Genomic DNA, 18,442 nt, shown 5'->3' with positions numbered 1-18,442 from the left:
GTGGAAAATTAATACATTTGTTGACAACATTCTTAAATGTGATCATGAATACATTGAAATTGATGCCCATGGCTTTAGAATGAGCATTCCTGAGGTGACCGACAGCGAGGCACAGAGAAGCTATTTTGGATTAGAAATACAAAAGCCCCGCTGTTTGTCTGTTTTATTTTGGGTTTAAAGCCAGAGATGGGAGCCTGCTGCTCTGTTGTGTTTACCCCTTTCCCCGGAGCACCGTGCTACCTACGTAACACAGCCAGTCCCGGTCCCATCCCCAAACACTGACTGCTGCTAGAGAACTGAAGGAAAGCAGTGATACAAAAAAAATCTGAGTTGAGGTAGATTGTTTTAAATTAAAAACAAACAAATTCCCGTCCACAGTGTGAAGTAACTTTGGACACCCGTCCCTCCATCTCTTTGCTCTTCCTTACCTTCTCTTACCTTCTGCTTCTTAGAAATAATCCGGTAATGCAGCATACTGTACACATTTATGACTAATATTTAAACATCTAAATGCTCTGGCTCATCCAGTTCAGTGCTGTTTGTTTGTTATTCTTTTCATTTCTGCTTTCTCCCCTCTGGGTTAGCCTTCAGACTGCTGAATAGGCTATTCGTGTTTTTGTTTCACCTCTGACCCGGATTTCTGTCATGTGAACATCAGAGAGGAAATGTGGCAATGTGTTGAGGTGGCTGTTTTTTGTGGTTTTTCCCCCTTAGGGGCCATAATGGTCACTTGGTTTATTGTTTTCAGCCAAATGTAATCCTACAAAGATAATATTATGCATTTGCTTCATTGTCACACAGCCCATCTGCAATTCATCATGGTTATGTTCTTCTACATTCACTCAGCCACGTGTTTACATCAAAGATCTAATTATGTTGCCCAAGACATGTTTGGAGGCTGCTTGTGTGTGAGGCTAGTCAACAGAGCACAAAAAAGCATCTCAAGATGATTTAATAAGTTCCGCCATATGGGAGGGCAAAGAAGGGCCGAACGAAAGAGGTTGCAGGGAAGGCATACTGCAGGGAAACAAAGGACATTAAAAATGCAACTTTCAGCCAGGGAAAAAGGTCAAAAATAAATAAAACATTAGATAAGAACACATGGCTGGAGCTAATTTGCGAGGGGGTGTTACCTTGTGTTAAAGCCTCTCAGCACAGATGGCTAATACTAGCAGTCTTGGGAAGGTGCAGGTTTTTGGTATACATTTCCGCCGACGCAAAGCTCTCCTTGTGCATATTTTATTTAGCTGCGTTTTAGCAAGCAGGCTGTCTTCGTCATGGTATGGCACGGCAAAAAGCTTTTAGTGTGTGGTTTCCCTCCTCATTATAAAATGAACAAGTCTCTTGACAGCAGAGAAAGCTTTATATGTACATCAGCACATAAGCCGTGTCGACTGGCTGAAATAAATGTGAAATGGATGTTTGGATTTACTTCCGCATTGACAGCATTTTTCAACCTGTAATGAAAAAGTTTTGCAGCTTTCTGTCACAGGATGCAGATGATAAACGCTTCAATGCTGATTCTACCGCTTGTTTGTTGAGAATTTGCATTGAAAAATAGCAGAAAACGACATTTTACTTCCAAACTACTTACTTCCTGCTAAAGAAGGAAGCATCTCTTCTCTGCTGTTGTCTATCCATCATAGGAGAGTGAGTATCTGAGATTAAAGGTCATCAACACACTGCTGGGATGTGAGCGCTGCTATTGGCCGATGTGCTGGCAGGTCAGGGTCCCAGCAGAGTGGAGGGAGTCCCAGTGGGATCCCTCCATGTGGGGTCAGTGAATAGAGGCCAAGCTGCAGAAGCTGTGCTCGGTGACCATAAAACTGGAGTACTTTGAGTTTGTTCCCCTCCTATTGGTGTATGACATTTGTTTGTTCTGTGTGTTTCAGATGGCAGCTCCATTTTTAAGGGGTGTTTTTCACAGGCCGGACAATGTCACTCTGGCACTTCCCATCAGCGCGGTCATCCAAAACATGTCTGTGGACAAATGTGTGGACATGTGCACGGAGAGGGTGAGGGAGTTTACGTGATGTGTGCATCCATGCGTTGTCATTTACATATGAGTGTGTTTTTCAGTGTTTTAATGGCAGCTGTATTTCAGGAGAAAACGCTGGCCGTCCTGGGGGGAGATCGATGTCACTGCGGCTTTCCGACCTCCTCTTCTCGCTTCACGAGCCGGAGGACGAGAGTCTGTGTCTCCACCACTGCCTCGGGGAAGAATTTGAGACCTGCGGGAACGAAGAGTACTTTGTGGTGTACCAGACGCAGGTTCAAGGTAACACATGGTGGCTCAAAGGCCTATATAAAGGGCCCATAGGACAAAGAGACATGTCAGGATGCATCATCAATTAATTATTTATCTAATATATCATATTCCAATTACTTGTACAGCATAGCCTCTTATTCCACTATTTCTATTCTATTTTAATTTTTTTTTATTTGTATTTACTTGTATTTACTTGCACTATTTTAGCTGTTTTTATTGTGTTGCACTGTTGGAAGATTTTCATCGATATAACTACACTGTAGCTATGTACGAATTACAATAAAGCCTTGAATCTTGAATCAGCCACACCCTGTGTGCAGGAGATACAAACAACGACCCTAAAGTAATGTTAGACGTGTGAAAGTGCTGAGTTCTTAAAATCCAGCAAAACTCTGACCCTGCCCATGTTTGCCCTTTTTTTTATTTGACCCCTGTGTGTACTAGAGTCGGTATACATCTATATAACTATATTATATTTGTAAGAAATGGACATACACATTTCTGTCTATTGGATATAGATTTGTTGTTTTTACTTTTGTTTTACTCATGTTTGAAATAATTTTTTGTTTTTATTTTCCACAAGGTTTTTATTATAACAATACAAATATGAAATAGAACACAACTAACATGCTCCATCTGTATAATACAAGGTAATATTCTGAAAACATTATTCAGAAAAGAAAGGACACACATGCATCTAGTAATCCTCTTGAACATTAGATACAATTAGATCTAATGATCGAGTGTTATTTTCTCGAGGTACAGGGATGGGGAAGGTGTTTGACTATGTATATGTGTGAGTATGTAGGTGTGTATGTGTATATGTATATGTGCATATATGTGTATGTACATAATGTGTATATGTATATATGTCAATCAACAGGTAAAGCAGATTAATCATAATTAATAATATCATAATTATTGCAGATTATAGATTATAAATCATTTAGGGACAAGGGGGTGAGATTAAATAAATGATACTTCTTCTCACTCCTTTTCGAACACTAGATGTAGGATTGCTTATGCTGCTAATGCTGTTGTTGTTGTAAATGTCATTTTTTCTCTTACGTGACTATGCACTGCAACATTTTTGTTTTGTAATTATTTATTTTACTGGTTCGAAATAAAATGTATCAATCAATCCTTAACATAATCAATGAAGGGCCTCTTTTCCAACAAACTTTAGTTTAAATTGAATTTTTTATAAAGGCTTTTCACCGTGTAAAGGTTTATCTAGTCCAGCTGTAAAATGTCCTGTCCCTAACGTACCTTAATCACATTGCTGTTCTTTGTACATCTAAGTAATCATATAATCATTGCATAACCATATCTTTGAAAAATGGATAACCATTTTTCTTCCTTTCCTAAATATTGTTATCAGCCCCAGGGGTTTAGTATCAGTCCTTCTCTGGCAGAAGCACTTGGGAAGATAGTGTTTCCTCATCGCAGCTGGAGCTTAGATCAGCAGAAAAACAGCACCCAGTAAACAAAAAAGAGGTTTTATGCTGTGAACCAAAAAAACAAGAACATGCTGCAGCGGGAAGTGAACTTTATGTAAATAGTCTGGACAAGCTGCACTACCACATCTGCACATGTTGTGAATTTAACTCCAGTATTATTCTAGAGTATAAGCATCACACAATAATCAGTGACTGGGTATTGTGGGCAATCTTTTATAAGGAGCAAACAGCCGAGCTATCCCACGCAAAACAAAACACCAGAATGAGGTCACGTGACTCTTTTTATTACCTTGTTCTCATATGGTGTTCAATGTCCTCGCCACAAAACTCCAATGTTTCAACATGACTTATTTTGTCTTTACAACATATGTCAATAACAGGAAGTGACTAACCTTCAGTATCCATTGAAGCTCGATTCTGTTCTCGTCAAATATTTAGCAGAATCATAGTTCACTGTCTTTCACCACACGTCTAGACTCTGACAAAGTTCATATCAAGTCGATCACTGAAGTGTTTTTCAGTCATTCTTTACATACATAAATTAGCCTACTCACTGTACCATCATCTGTTTCCCCTGAATGTCCTGTCCCCGTCATTTGTGTTTCCTTTCATTTTCCTCCATGTTTGCTTGATTGTGTTTTGATCACGTTATGTTGCTTTTAACCTCTTATATATTTTTATTAAACTGTACAGTGTCCTACGGTGTCTTGAAAGGTGCCCTTAAAGGTCACCTATTATACAAAATCCACTTTTCATGTCTCTTCTACATCAACATGTGTCCCCTCTGTGTAAAGAGATCTGAAAGTTTCAGGAACAAAGATTCTCTCTCTTTTTGTCCTGATCCATTTCTATAAAAACCTGTCTGAAAATGAGCTGATCAGATTTTGGCCACTTTATGATGTCATAACGATGTGTTGTCTTGTGTAACCATTAGCCAATCACCAACCAACGTAACCCCCCCCCCCACCTTATCACCTGAATCTCCTCCTAGAGCACCATTGTGTTCTTTGTAACCAAATATCTCTCAGAGGGGCGTGGGGAGGGACTCCTTATTTTCATCTGAAGTAACAGACAGAGAATCAGCACTTTGGAAACAGGGCTGAAACAGAGGGGATTATGGGATGCTGCAATGATCTGTTTGGTGTTTGGAGCCAAACACTTCAGAGACATGTTTTGTATATATCTGAGACCTGTAATATATTGATGAAAAACAGTATAATAGAGGACCTTTAAATAAAATGTATTATTATCATTATCAAATCAATAACATAGCTTGTCTGTCTTTGTGTTTCATCAGATAACCGCTGCATGGACAGGCACTTCCTCCCCACTCGGGCCAAGCAGCTCGTGGCCCTCGCTAGTTTCCCCGGAGCCGGCAACACGTGGGCGCGTCACCTCATAGAGCTCGCCACCGGCTTCTTCACCGGCAGCTACTACTTTGATGGCTCCCTTTACAACAAAGGTAGACATTTATCCAACACAAACAATTCAATCAAAAATAAACCTTTGTTGGTTCAATATATTTACTGTGGGGTTGCCATTCTTCCCAGGATTCAAAGGGGAGCGGGACCACTGGCGGAGTGGGAGGACGATCTGCATTAAGACTCATGAGAGCGGCAAGAAGGAGATCGAGTCCTTTGACTCCAGCGTCGTCATGATCCGAAACCCCTACAAAGCCCTCATGGCTGAATTCAACAGAAAGTATGGGGGCCACATTGGATTCGCTTCCCAGGCCCATTGGAAAGGGAAAGGTGAGCTGCTCGAGCCACTACATTGTACAGTAGTTGTTCCAATACATCCTGAACACCTATGGCACTAAAGAAGTTTCATTAACTACAGTACAATACTTTGATGTTCAGGCTGACTTCAACATAGGACAAATCTTGTTGATGTTGATGCTGTTTTTAAGCATTTTCAATCTCAGTCACTCAGAAATAAGAAAGCTTCCTCAGACAGACTAGATCACATAACATTTATAAATAATGTGCTACCAATGTCTTCACTGGTAGTTTATAAAAAAGAAGTGGGTGAATGGTCCATGCTGACGTAGATTGGTAAGGAAATAGAGGAAATATGTTTTGTGGTTTTGACCTTTTAAACCAACATGGTTGAGCCATGAAGTTTTGAAAATGTTCAAAACCATTTCCAACATTATATCACAATCTGTCGTTTTATAAAAAACAAGAAATGAAACCAACCATAATATCAGTCACACTTATTAAATCATGAGCTACATTATGTCACCAAGTCAACCAGCTTCTTCCTCAGACTCTCGTGCTACTTTAATTATTAAGTGTGATGAAACGTGGTGGGTAGAAAACACAGAAAACTGCCAGCCTGGTTTTGTCTAAAGGTACAAAATCAAATGAACACACAAACACAGCAAAATGGCAAATTGCTGTTGTTTTGCTCGTTTGTTGATCCTGTACAATCAATCAATCAATCAACAACTTTATTAATCCCGCAAGGGGCAATTGGTTATGAGCAGCAGCTTACGTCATGGACACAGATTAATTGCATTAAATATATATGTTAAGTGGTGCTATGCTGTTTCAAGTATTTGAGAGGCTCTGCTGCTTGCTTCATATTTAATAGACGGATGTGTAAGTGGTAACTTCTTATTTAATAAAATATCTATGTGTTTCCATTATTAAACAGAAGATGTTTTTAAGGCTTGTGCATGTATCTTTAATGTTACTGCATGTAAGGGTATCTTGTTCTAATACTCCAGAAGTGTTTTTTTTTTATAGGTATTGATTTAAAATCATGTTGACATTAATATATTATATTAAGAAGATGCACTGTTACAGAATTAATTCACGTCCAGCATGTAACCCATCATTGTGCAACCACTTAATTACGTGTCAGCACAATCTAATGAAGTTAAATTCCTCTCAGGTCTACTTGTTTTTTAATGGTATCATTAAGGAAATGAACCTCTTGGTCGAGTACATCTTATCCATAAAACATTATGTCCTTTTGCTAGAAGATTTATATTTCATGCATAATGTGCGTTCCTCGCTCCTTTGCCAGCTTGAGTGGTGTTCAGTAACCATGACAACGAGTTTTGTCTAGTCCGCTAACCGTCTCTCTGACGTTCTGCGAAGTTTTAATCGATTTTCTCGAGGCAGGAGATTTGCCGACCCAGCAGTTGTCTCTCTTTGTTGAAACATCAGCACATTTGGCCTGCCATTTCCAATGAGTGTTTATTCCTGCTGTTGGTGGGGAAACGATGCGGTGACATCATTAAAGAGAAAAGCTTCTTGACAGCTGCCACTTCCAATACAGAGCGAGGATCCCGTCTGATGCGCTCACCTCTGCAAGGGGAGGCCGGGGGCTTCGGGTGATGTTACCCCCTTACACACTGATGCCTCCTTTTCTTGCTCAATAAGTCCTCTCAGGGGCGAGTGCAACTTGTTTTGGAGGGCATGTCATTTTACAAAGCACACTCTGTTATTTTCCAGTATGATCTGATGGCTTTACTTAAAGGCTCTTACATAAATCCCTTTATTTGGGGTTTAAAAGTCAAACCCCTGCTAATAAGAACATAAGTATCTTAACTTAATCTGATATTTTCAGTCAAACATTAGCAGAACAGGCTGTTCAGGGGGAAGTAATGATGTTGGTTCCTTCTTATTTTAAGCCCCTGATGCTTTTACAAGACTGATAGAGAAGAACAAACTCATTGTGGTCAGAGACCCAGACGCGGCTCCTCAGAGTTTCTGCACAGCTACTTGTGTTTTTAGATGCATTTATAATATTCTGTCCACTCTCGTTGGTTCCTGACACAACACTGCCAACTCAGCAGGCTTTAAACTTTAATGACAACCTCTCCCACAGTAAGATGTGTGCTAATGCAGCACAGCTCCTGCCAGCAGCCGGCTTTTTTTTATGGGCCAGTAGATTATCAATGACTACAAGTTGCAAGCCAAGGGTTTCTGCTAAAGTACCGTTGTAGTTTGATTGACAACCAAGAATGTCCACATCACTGTCCAAAGATTATAGAAATCACTTAATGTCGTTCGGCAAATTGGGCCACTTCCCAAGAAAAATACATCAGCTTTTTTGTCTCACTTCCCCTTCATCCAGTACCCAATCTTTTTTTAAAGGTCTTTTTTCAACATGTTATTTTTGCATTTATTTGATTGCTCTGCTTTGAGATTGGAGCCTGTATTTATCAACTGTTTTTCTGCTCTGAGCATGCATTTGATTAATTGTGTGTCCACTAAAGAGCTATTCCTTAACATTACTCATACCTCATTCACACCAACGGTGTTTCAGGGCCGGTTCGGAGCTGGAGCTTGAAAAGCACCGGGTTTTCCTGTTCACACCGCAGCGGAGCAGCCTCTTAGCTCCGGAATCCGGTTTGTTTCAAGCACCAAAAATTGTCCGGGTGGAGCAAAAGCACATACGCATACGTCAGGCGGGGGCAGGGGCAGGGGGATCAACTCCTGAACAACAACAAAAAGCCCGCGTTTTGGTTTTATCCGTTTGTACACAACGATGGAGAAACTTAACAAGCACAGTGGTCCTGAAGAGACCAGCTGGGAATCTGGTCTTCCGAAGAGGTACAGAGGAAGCTGGAGCACAATCGGGCCATTGTTGTTGTTGTCAGTGTCAGCTGTGAGGGGTTTCCGCTCGCGCGTTTGGCTTTATGAAGCAGGCACGCAAACGGTTATGTCATGACGCAAACGAAGACGCAATGACGCAGCACCAGTCGGACTCTGGGCGTGTGAAAAGAGCCGGAGCTAAACCGAAGAACCGGTTCTGAACCTGAAAAGCTCTAGCATGGAGCTTGAACCGGAGTTGCGTTGGTGTGAATGAGGTATCATTGACTTCAATGTTTAGGAGGAAGTTGATTAATGTGCTCCATTGTTACCAAAGACAGTTTTACTTGCTCTGTGTTTTTTCCTTCTTCAATACTTCTGTTCGCACTTTTGTAGTACATTGACAATCACTTTTTCTCTCTCGTTGATTAATTTCTGTCTCTCATTTGTCCCGCAGAGTGGCCCGAGTTTGTGAAGAACTATTCCCCTTGGTGGGCGTCCCACACGTTGGACTGGCTGAACTATGGGAAGGTGGTCCACGTGGTCCACTTTGAGAACGTGAAGAGGGACCTGTTCTCCCATCTCAAAGGGATGGTCCAGTTTCTGGGTCTGAAGGTTTCTGAGGAGCGCCTTCTCTGCGTCGAGGGCCAGAAGGACGGGAACTTCAAGCGGTCCGGCCTGCGAAAGCTTGAGTATGACCCGTATACTCCTGAAATGCGAGCGAGCATCAATGAACTGGTCCGGAAAGTCGACGCTGCCTTGAGGAAGAGGAACATGCCCGGAGTTCCAGACGAATATATGCCAAGATGATATACGTGAACCTCATCATTTATTTCCCGCCCTTCCTTTAATCGGACTGTTAATTGGACATCTGCACCACATTTTTAGGATAACATGACTGAAATAGTTTGTTTCAATAATTTTTAAGGTAAACATAGGTCAAAGCTGTAGTCAGAAACAAGTCTCTTTACTCTTACTATTTTAATATTAAGGTTCTTTCATTTTCTGTTGAACCTCAGCAGCTTTATGCATTAATAGAAGAGGCAGTTTTCCCTGGGAAGGTTTGTTTTTCTCTGTCTAAATGAAAAGCACTTCCTATCCTGCTCTATGCACATGTGATGTGTAGGCATGTGCAAATGCCTTAACTCAAAAGGAGGTACAATAGCTGTGACACAGAGAGGCTCATCTGACGGCACTGGCTGATTCGTTGCCAGTCAGAAAAAACATGTGACCTAAAAATCATTATACAATACTGCAAAGTTTGATGTAGCTTATTTTGTGCTAAAGAGAAATATCAGAATGGAAAACTTTAAATGTATGATTCTTGTGCTGCTATCAGTTACAGAAAAACTATTTTATACATAAATTTAAAATGTTCAGCCCTTTTGTCAGAGGGAAAAATGCAATATGCAGGTTATAACTACTTGATCATGATACTGTGTTTCCAAGTTTTTCTTAAAAGAATCAGGAGTAAGAGGAATCTGTATTTTCAATGAAGAGGTTAAGAACTCCTCTTATTCAAGAAGATGACACATCCCTCTTGAAGGCACTGACTCGAGGAGAGGATTTACCTTGACAGCATTTATTTATCTGTGGTGTGCAGTGTCCACTCGGTTGTGAAATGTTTCCTTAACACTGGACTTGATGCAGAAATCCAAAAAGCACTTTTCTGTGCAACACTCGCTCGGCCCAAAGATCACTGAGGAATTAAGCATTACACGTATATTAGATCGGAGGTTTCCTTTAGCAGTAGTGATCTTTATTGATTTATTCTATGACAGTTAATCATACTGAATGTGAAAACTGTTTTTACTTTTTGTTTATGTCTTTGTTGTATAGAAAGCATAGTCAAAGGTGATAATACATTTACTCCTCATCATTTAAAAAGAATATCCACAAATGTTTTAAAAATTCAGCTCACATTTTATAAGCGGCACGTCTGATACTGGTACTCACTGTGCTATGCGGTATGCTTTAAAATAAACAAATATATAAATAATTAGATACACAAATATATAAATAAATAAAACTGGTAATTGAGAACCAGGAAATATTAACTGACTTCCATTTTCAGAATGATATAGATATATTTTTATAGTGTTTGCTGACACTTTGACAAGATTTGTATTGCAACTAGCAAAACGGGAGAAGTTGTTTCTATTTTTAAAACATGCTTTAAACTTTATTGGCTCTCGCTTTCATTGACAAGCAGGCACACAGTGTCACATTTGAATGTATTTTTTATGGAATGAATGTTATGTGATAAGGCCCAATAAATGAGTAAATAAAAGTGTGCTATAGTCCGCTGTCATTTCTGAACAACTGTTGGGAAAGGTCATTAAAATGTGTATTTGAAGATCAAAGAAACGTTTTTGTTATTGGATCTCACTAGAGTTTCTCCAGGCCCTTCCATAGATAAGCCAAACAATAAGAAAAGTACATTAGTACCAAAAATAAGCAAATAGTATTGCCCTCCACCTCCCATAGAAGTGTCAAGCTGAAAATATTAATTTGTTGACAATACAAATGAGTTATAATTAAAAAAGTGAACAACAGGACAAACTGTAACACAACATCTATTGCAAACATGTTGGCATGCAGGTGCACACATACAGCAGATGTGATGCAAATTATCATTTACTTTTTATCACAATGAACATAAGTCAATATTTAATCTACTTTTAGATAGATAGATACTAGATGGATAGATAGATGATGATAGATAGATAGACAGATAGATACTAGATAGATAGATAGATAGATATATACTAGATGGATAGATAGATAGATAGATAGATAGATATAGACAGATAGATCTAGATAGATAGATAGAGATAGATAGATACTAGATGGATAGATAGATAGATAGACAGATAGATACTAGATAATAGATACTAGATAGATAGATAGATAGACAGATAGATACTAGATAAATAGATACTAGATAGATAAATAGATACTAGATAGATAGAGATAGATACTAGATATAGATACTAGATAATAGACAGATAGATACTAGATAGATAGACAGATAGATACTAGATAGATATAGACAGATAGATACTAGATAGATATAGATAAATAGATACTAGATAGATAGACAGACAGATAGATACTAGATAGATAGATAATAATAATATCAGCTGCACGGAGGAGGTCGTTGGTGATTTTTACCAGCGCTGTTTCGGTGCTGTGCTTTGAGCGGAAACCCGATTGGAAGGGTTCATGAAGGTTGTTTTTGTCCAGGTGTTGTTGAAGTTGGTCAGCAACCACTCTTTCAAGGGTTTTTGAGATGAAGGAGAGGTTAGAGATGGGCCTGTAGTTATTCAGGTCATCTCGGTCAGCTCCAGGTTTTTTGAGTGTTGGTGTTATTGCAGCAGTTTTGAGGTTTGGCGGTACAGTTCCAGTTGCGAGGGACGAGTTAATGATTCTTGTGATCAAGGGGCAAGTAGAGGGCACACAGGTTTTAACGAGGGCAGTGGGGAGTGGGTCGAGCTGACAGGTAGTAGGTTTGGATTTACGGATAAGCTCAGTGATGGAGAACTCAGTAGCTGCCGAGAAATTGGACAGGGTGGGGATTAGCTGGTGACTGGTGGAGCTCAGCACTGTGGGTCGTCTTTGGAGGTTGTAGATGCAGCCAGTTGCAGGTGGATGGTGTTGATTTTGCTATTGAAGAAATTCAGAAAGTCATTGCAGGATTGTGTGGGGAGGGTTGAGTAGGTGTCTGACGGTTGAGAAGAGGTTTCTTGTGTTACCTTTTCCAGAACTGATGAGGTTGGAGTAGTAGGAGGACTTAGCGGTGGTGAGGGTTCTTGTAAAGGCAGAGATGTTCTTTGTAGAGCTGAATGTGGATTAAGAGTCCAGTCTTTTTGCACAGACGTTCAAGACGCCGGCCAGTGGTTTTTAGCTGGTGGAGGGCAGCAGTGTACCAGGGAGAGCAGTGTGCACAAATGAGACTATGCGAGACTTCAGGGGAGCAAGCGCATCCAGGGAAGATGTGAGACAGTTGTTGTAGTGACTCACCAGTTCAGCAGCGGTCAGGAGGAGGATGGGGGTGGACTGGGCACGGAGGCAATAAGGGAGTTAAGGTCTCTGGGGTCAATGCGTTTGATGTTTCTGAAGGTGATGGTCCGCAGTGCTCTTGTTTTAGATAGGGGGACATTTACCTCAAAAAGCACAGATTTATGGTCAGAGATGGGGAACTCAGCATCAGTGAGGTTAAAAGGAGTGATACCGGTGCAACAGACTAGGTCTAATATGTGACCTTTGTTGTGGGTTGGAAAATTGACATATTGTGTAATACCAAGGCACTCAAGGTAGACAGATAGATACTAGATAGACTAGATAGATAGATAGATAGATAGATAGATGGATAAATAATACTAGATAGATAGATAGATAGACAGATAGATACTAGATAGATACTAGATAGATAGATAGACAAATAGATACTAGATAGATAGATAGACAGATAAATACTAGATAGATACTAGATAGATAGATAGACAGATAAATACTAGATAGATACTAGATAGATAGATAGACAAATAATACTAGATAGATAGACAAATAGATACTAGATAGATAGACAGATAGATAGATACTAGATAGATAAATAGATACTAGATAGACAGATAGATACTAGATAGATAGATAGACAGATATAGATACTAGATAGATAGACAGACAGATAGATACTAGATAGATACTAGATAGATAGATAGACATAGATAGATAGACGATAGACCAGATAGATAGATACTAGATAGATAGATAGATAGATAGATAGATAGATAGACAGATAGATAGATACTAGATAGATAGATAGATAGATAGATAGATAGATAGATAGATAGACGGATAGATTTTGGTCTCCACCATAACACTATAATGGGTGCACTTGTTAATATAGAAGCTCAAACGGTAAAACTCTGCCCAGCTTATATTGTGATTCACTGCCTGTCTCATGTCACCTCTGCAGTCTGGGGCTTCCCCAATAGGTTCAAGATTTTTTTTATAGTCAGATACATAGGTAGAGTGTAGTTATGACGATGAAAATCTTAGGTCACAGGCTCACTCCAACAGTGCACACAATAAAACAGATAAACAGAAAAATAAACAGAAAAATATTGTGCAAATAAATAGTAAATACAAAAAAAGTGTAATAGTGAAAATAGTGCAATAAGAGTCTATATGCAATATATTAGATACATAATTTCTAAGTAGCAGCCAGATGAATGTTGTGGATGTTGTTTCAAAGTTCAGTTTCAACATTAAAAAAAACTCCAGGCACTCTCGCTGTTGTTATTCCTTTAATTGTGTTACTGAGAATAAAATGAGATTACTTATATGCACAAAGCTCACAACACAAACACATTCATCTTGTCTTTTTGTGCTTCAGGTGAAAACACATTTTGACTCTGGAGGTGTTGCAATAGTTACATTTTTTGTCTTGAGCCTGATATAATCTTTCAGTCTTATTATTTCACAAGTGAACTTGATATCGACAATTGAGTAAATCAGAGAGCTGAATTTTGTTTTAGTAGCTTTATTTCAGAAAACAGAAACATTATCTACAAAGTGACTTTCGCTGTACAGCTCTGAAACATAAAAACACAGAAATAGAGGTCCATTAAACATATTCTTTATGTCAACTGGTAATAGCAGCTGGGTGTGTGCTTTCTCTATGATTCATTGCACGTATCTCCACAGCAGACCACTCCTCAGCACACACTGTTTGGGTCAGTCTGACACAACAACATACTTAATGCTTCAATGCAAAATAGGTTTTTGGTCGGTTGAGGTTGTATGTGCATTATAAAGAAATGTAAGTATTCAATGATTTGCTCTTCTCCTTCAGCAACAGTTCCTTTCTATCTTCAGTTTGTTTCCCAATGTGTGACCTGGTGCTTTTGGTTTAGTTCAAAGGTCAAATGATAACAACAATGTATTGCACAAACAGATGAGCAAAATACTCACATCCTGCCGGACCTCATGCCATTTACCCTCCTTCTCATTTTGATGTGTTTTCACTAATGAAAATAATGCCATACTTGCAATTCATGCATGAGCATGGAAGAGAACATTGTTCATAAAAGGAGCCCCTCAAGTGTGAATTATAACACATTAAAATGATTTATTATCAGAAAGAAGAATCCCTCATATTTTACAATCCTTGTATTTTAGAAGGAAAAAAAATCTCTTTGCTGCAGGAATGACTGCCGGAAAACTTTCCACAACTACTGCTCCCAAAACATTCTTTCTACTGCAAGAGATGTATGTCTACCTTGCAATTCCCAATGTTTAACTATTGGCTCAAGCTTACATTCTTCAACTACATTATGTGTTTGTGAGCCTGAAGAACAACAGCTTTCTCCATGCTACCAACAGTAAAAAAGTACAACAAATAAGATCATTAGCGCCATGAAGCTACACATAATTCATTTCATGTGTCAATCAATTGCATATCTGAGGGAAACCAGATAAATATCTTTAGATGTGAGTAGAAGCCCTCACGTCCATGGAGCTGGACCTGGACAGGTATCGGCTGGTGGTGCGGCCCTCCTCTCCCATCGCGTTCTCCATCTTTGAGAGCACGGAGCTCTTAAACTTCCTCTTGAAGTCGTTGCCCATAACACATACACCGGGTTGAGGAAGCTGTTTGCTGCCGCCATGGATGTGCCTACTTTGAGTCCGGAAATCAAAATGCTCCGTTCCAAGTGTTCATGGTTGATCTCAAGTAGGACGAACACGTGGTAAGGCAGCCAGCAGACGAAGAAAGCAGCGACAAGCGCAGACATGACCTTTAAGGGTTTGTTGGATTTAGTCATCCTGTTGTTTCGAAGTTTGAGGATAATGATAGAGTAGCAGATGATGATGACAATAAACGGGACAACAAACCCTGCAAAGAAGCGGCTCACTGCAACTATCTTGTGACTGTGTTGGTATGAGGTGTAATTATTGTAACAAAGGGTCCTTCCCAAGTGACTGCTAACATCCCGAAAGATGGCAGAGGGAAGGCTCAGTGCGACAGCCAGAAGCCAGGAGATGCAAACAACACCGGTGGCTTTATTAGCAGTGCGATGGTTCTGGGCCCAGACTGGAAACACGACTGAGACGCAGCGGTCCACGCTGATGACCACCAGGAGGAAGATGCTGCTGAACATGTTGAGGGACATAACCGAGGAGGTGAATTTGCACATGAAGCGGCCGAAGACCCACTCCTCCATTGCCATGTTGGTGATGCTGAACGGGAGAAAGGCGCAGAAGACAAAGTCGGAGATGGCGAGGCTCAGGTACCAGGTGGTGTTGACCGTCTTCGTCATCTTGAAGCCAGAAATCCAGATCACCAGAGCGTTTCCGAAGAAGCCCAGCAGAAAGATTACCACGGTGACCACGAGTAAAAAACACACAAAACTTCCTTTACACACGTTGATTTGTGCTGAAAAACCTGTTCGTCTTGTGGAGTGTAATTGTCGAGATCACTGTAGTTATAATCTTGATAATAATAATCTTGATAATTATCCATTTTGCCGTCTGGGGAGATTTCTGTAAAAAAAAATAGGAACACATTTGAAATAAACAACATCTTGTCAAATGTAACAACATTTTCCAACAAAGTGTTCAAATATAAAATACTATATGATCTCCTTTATGAAAACAACAGTGTTTACCTGCAGCAGCACAGACCTTCTGATGTGTCCAGTTGGGTGTCAACAGAGATGTGCTGTTTCCTTAACACTTGTTGAAACATATAACCCTATCTGTCTCGCAATCAGCTGACTGGGTGTTTCTCAACACTTCCATCCCCTGAATACTTTCAGTACTGCATTTTGAGGTTTTAAAGGAATCTCACAAATTATACAACATTTAGAATGTGGCAGAAAAAAACTAAAGCTCTTAATATGAATAAAGATTGTGTTATTAAAGGAATGAAGTCCTAAGCTGTTTTTGGTTAAAATTGTTCTGTGAGTGCTAAAGATATTATGCTATGCTATAAATAAACTTGCCTTGCCTAAAGAACATTATTTTATTGAACACACATGCTTATACTCCCATTTTGTCTGAGTCTTGTGTATGGCATATCTCCTCTCTGCCAGATGCATGTTATTGGCCATGTGTAACTGTTCAAATAAATGCAGGGGGTATGCAAGGCCACAGTATTTATTAAACCATAAAACATTCTGAGGCAATAAACATGTTGATTTTAATGTAATGTTTCAGCCTCGGCTTTTGATGCAGATGTTTCTAGTAACACAGCTGTTTGACGGAGAACATGGCTGTGGTTTTCCTGCTTCACGGAGTCATGATCATCGAGGCAGATGCATCCAGCAGCGAGAAGAAGAACCGCAGATGGCAAAGTTACTCATTTTGAAATATGTTATAATAAGGGAGGAAGACAGCAACATTTTGTTAATAACAACTTTACACTTGAGTCTTCAATTAATCTAAAACCACATTTCCAGAAATGAAGAACTGATTTCAAACGTATTAGTGAAACTGAAAAAAGCAATCTTAGGTGTTTTGTTGTATTCACTTTCAATGTTTCTTCACTTTCTATTTCTTGGTATGATTTGAGGTGTTTGTTTTGATTTCAGTTATTCACTGGAGACTATACGGCATCACCATGAAAAAATACCTAAGACATTGAAAGAGATTGAAAACACTGGAAATAAAGGAAAATATAAAACATTGAAGGATTATTCAGGGTATATTAAAGCTTAACCCTTAAGGCCCTGACACACCAGGCCGATTTCGGCTGTTTTCGTAAGTCGGGAGACGAAGCGTGTCCTGTCGCCCAAACTCAATTTGGTGTGTCCCGCACCGTCGGCCGTGACACGCCTTATTTGGACATCCAGACCCGATGCATGGGTTCTGGCAGTCGGACCAAGCAATCACTCTGATTGGCTGTTCAGCTAGCGATCAGTGCATGAGAAGCGAAACGGAAGTGAGGGACGTAAACAAACGATTTAAGAAGGCACACACAGTGCCACATTTTTATCTCATCATGGAGATCTGGAATGACGGAAACGAAGACCTGCTCATCACCTTGATCCAGGAGAGGCCAGCTCTGTACGACATCACAGAGAAAAGGTACTCGAACCGAGTAGTGAAAACCGGACTCTGGCGAGAGATTGAAACGCAATTGGTTTCTCGGGTAAGATTATCTTTTTCATCAATTTGAGCTCTTTAGCAGATACTGTTGGCTTTTTATTGTTTGCCAGCGTACAGTGACGTTAACGTGAAATGTAGTGGCCTGTGTTCGTCGTCCATAACATACGCCTGCCCATACCATAACCCCACCACCACCATGGGCCACTCGATTCACAACATTACCCTAACCCTAACCCTAACCCTCACCCTACCCCCACACCAGATACTGACTGGTTTTCGGACCCCCCCAGACCCCCCCAATAAAGCAAAAATGCACGTTTCAGAGTGGCCTTTTATTGTGGCCAGCCTAAGGCACACCTGTGCAATAATCATGCTGTCTAATCAGCATCTTGATATGCCACACCTGTGAGGTGGGATGGATTATCTCGGCAAAGGAGAAGTGCTCACTATCACAGATTTTTTCAGATTTGTGAACAATATTTGAGAGAAATGGTTATTTTGTGTTTATAGAACATGTTTTAGATCTTTGAGTTCATCTCATGAAAAATGGGAGCAAAAACAAAAGTGTTGCGTTTATATTTTTGTTCAGTGTAGATGAATTTTAAATAAAGCTTTTACTGCTTAACAAACACAAAGCGCTCTACATGGTTTACAAATGCAGATATTGAATAAATGAGACATCCTGTATTGCACACCCATTGTGAACACACACTGAGGTGATTTTAATTATTTGGCTGATTAGTCCTCTGCTCAGGAACATGCAATCATGTAGACTTTTCTTGATTGACAATTACCTGACTCTATTAGCTCGCACATCATTTCCACCAGAGAATCGCCCACTTTCAACCTGAGCCAACCAGATATTAATTTGCATTATTGACCATTTTTGCACAGCCTTTCACTTTGTGGTATTTAGCCGGATAATTAAAGGTCTACTCCAGGGGTGTCAAACTCCGGCCCATGACTTCATTTTCTGTGGCCCCACAAGAGCTTGCAAACAATATTATATGTTTATTATACAGTTACATGGCGATTTACAGAAGCACGTTGCC

At 39.9% G+C, this 18,442-nt stretch overlaps 2 protein-coding genes across 2 annotated transcripts in view; one reads left to right on the top strand and one right to left on the bottom strand.

Moving 5' to 3' along the window:
- wscd2 (WSC domain containing 2) overlaps nt 1-10,639 on the top strand; it is a 47,849-nt gene extending 37,210 nt beyond the window's left edge. The window contains 7 exon segments of the mRNA XM_034238425.1: nt 1,893-1,918; nt 1,920-2,015; nt 2,105-2,159; nt 2,162-2,278; nt 5,027-5,191; nt 5,280-5,480; nt 8,734-10,639. Coding sequence (XP_034094316.1) covers nt 1,893-1,918; nt 1,920-2,015; nt 2,105-2,159; nt 2,162-2,278; nt 5,027-5,191; nt 5,280-5,480; nt 8,734-9,086 — 1,013 coding nt within the window. The 3' untranslated portion in view covers nt 9,087-10,639.
- A 3,169-nt stretch (nt 10,640-13,808) lies between these two features.
- Nucleotides 13,809-15,821, bottom strand: cmklr1 (chemokine-like receptor 1). Its single transcript, XM_034238178.1, is given in 3 exon segments — nt 13,809-14,911; nt 14,914-15,681; nt 15,684-15,821. Coding segments are annotated over 3 exon segments (1,032 nt in total). The 5' UTR covers nt 15,805-15,821; the 3' UTR covers nt 13,809-14,768.
- Between the last annotated feature and the right edge of the window lie 2,621 nt (nt 15,822-18,442).

Source organism: Gymnodraco acuticeps, unplaced genomic scaffold (genome assembly GCF_902827175.1).
Source record: "Gymnodraco acuticeps unplaced genomic scaffold, fGymAcu1.1, whole genome shotgun sequence".
Classification (NCBI taxonomy): domain Eukaryota; kingdom Metazoa; phylum Chordata; class Actinopteri; order Perciformes; family Bathydraconidae; genus Gymnodraco; species Gymnodraco acuticeps.
The sequence above is the reverse complement of the archived record's forward strand: the minus strand, read 5'-3'. Positions and strand labels throughout refer to the sequence as shown.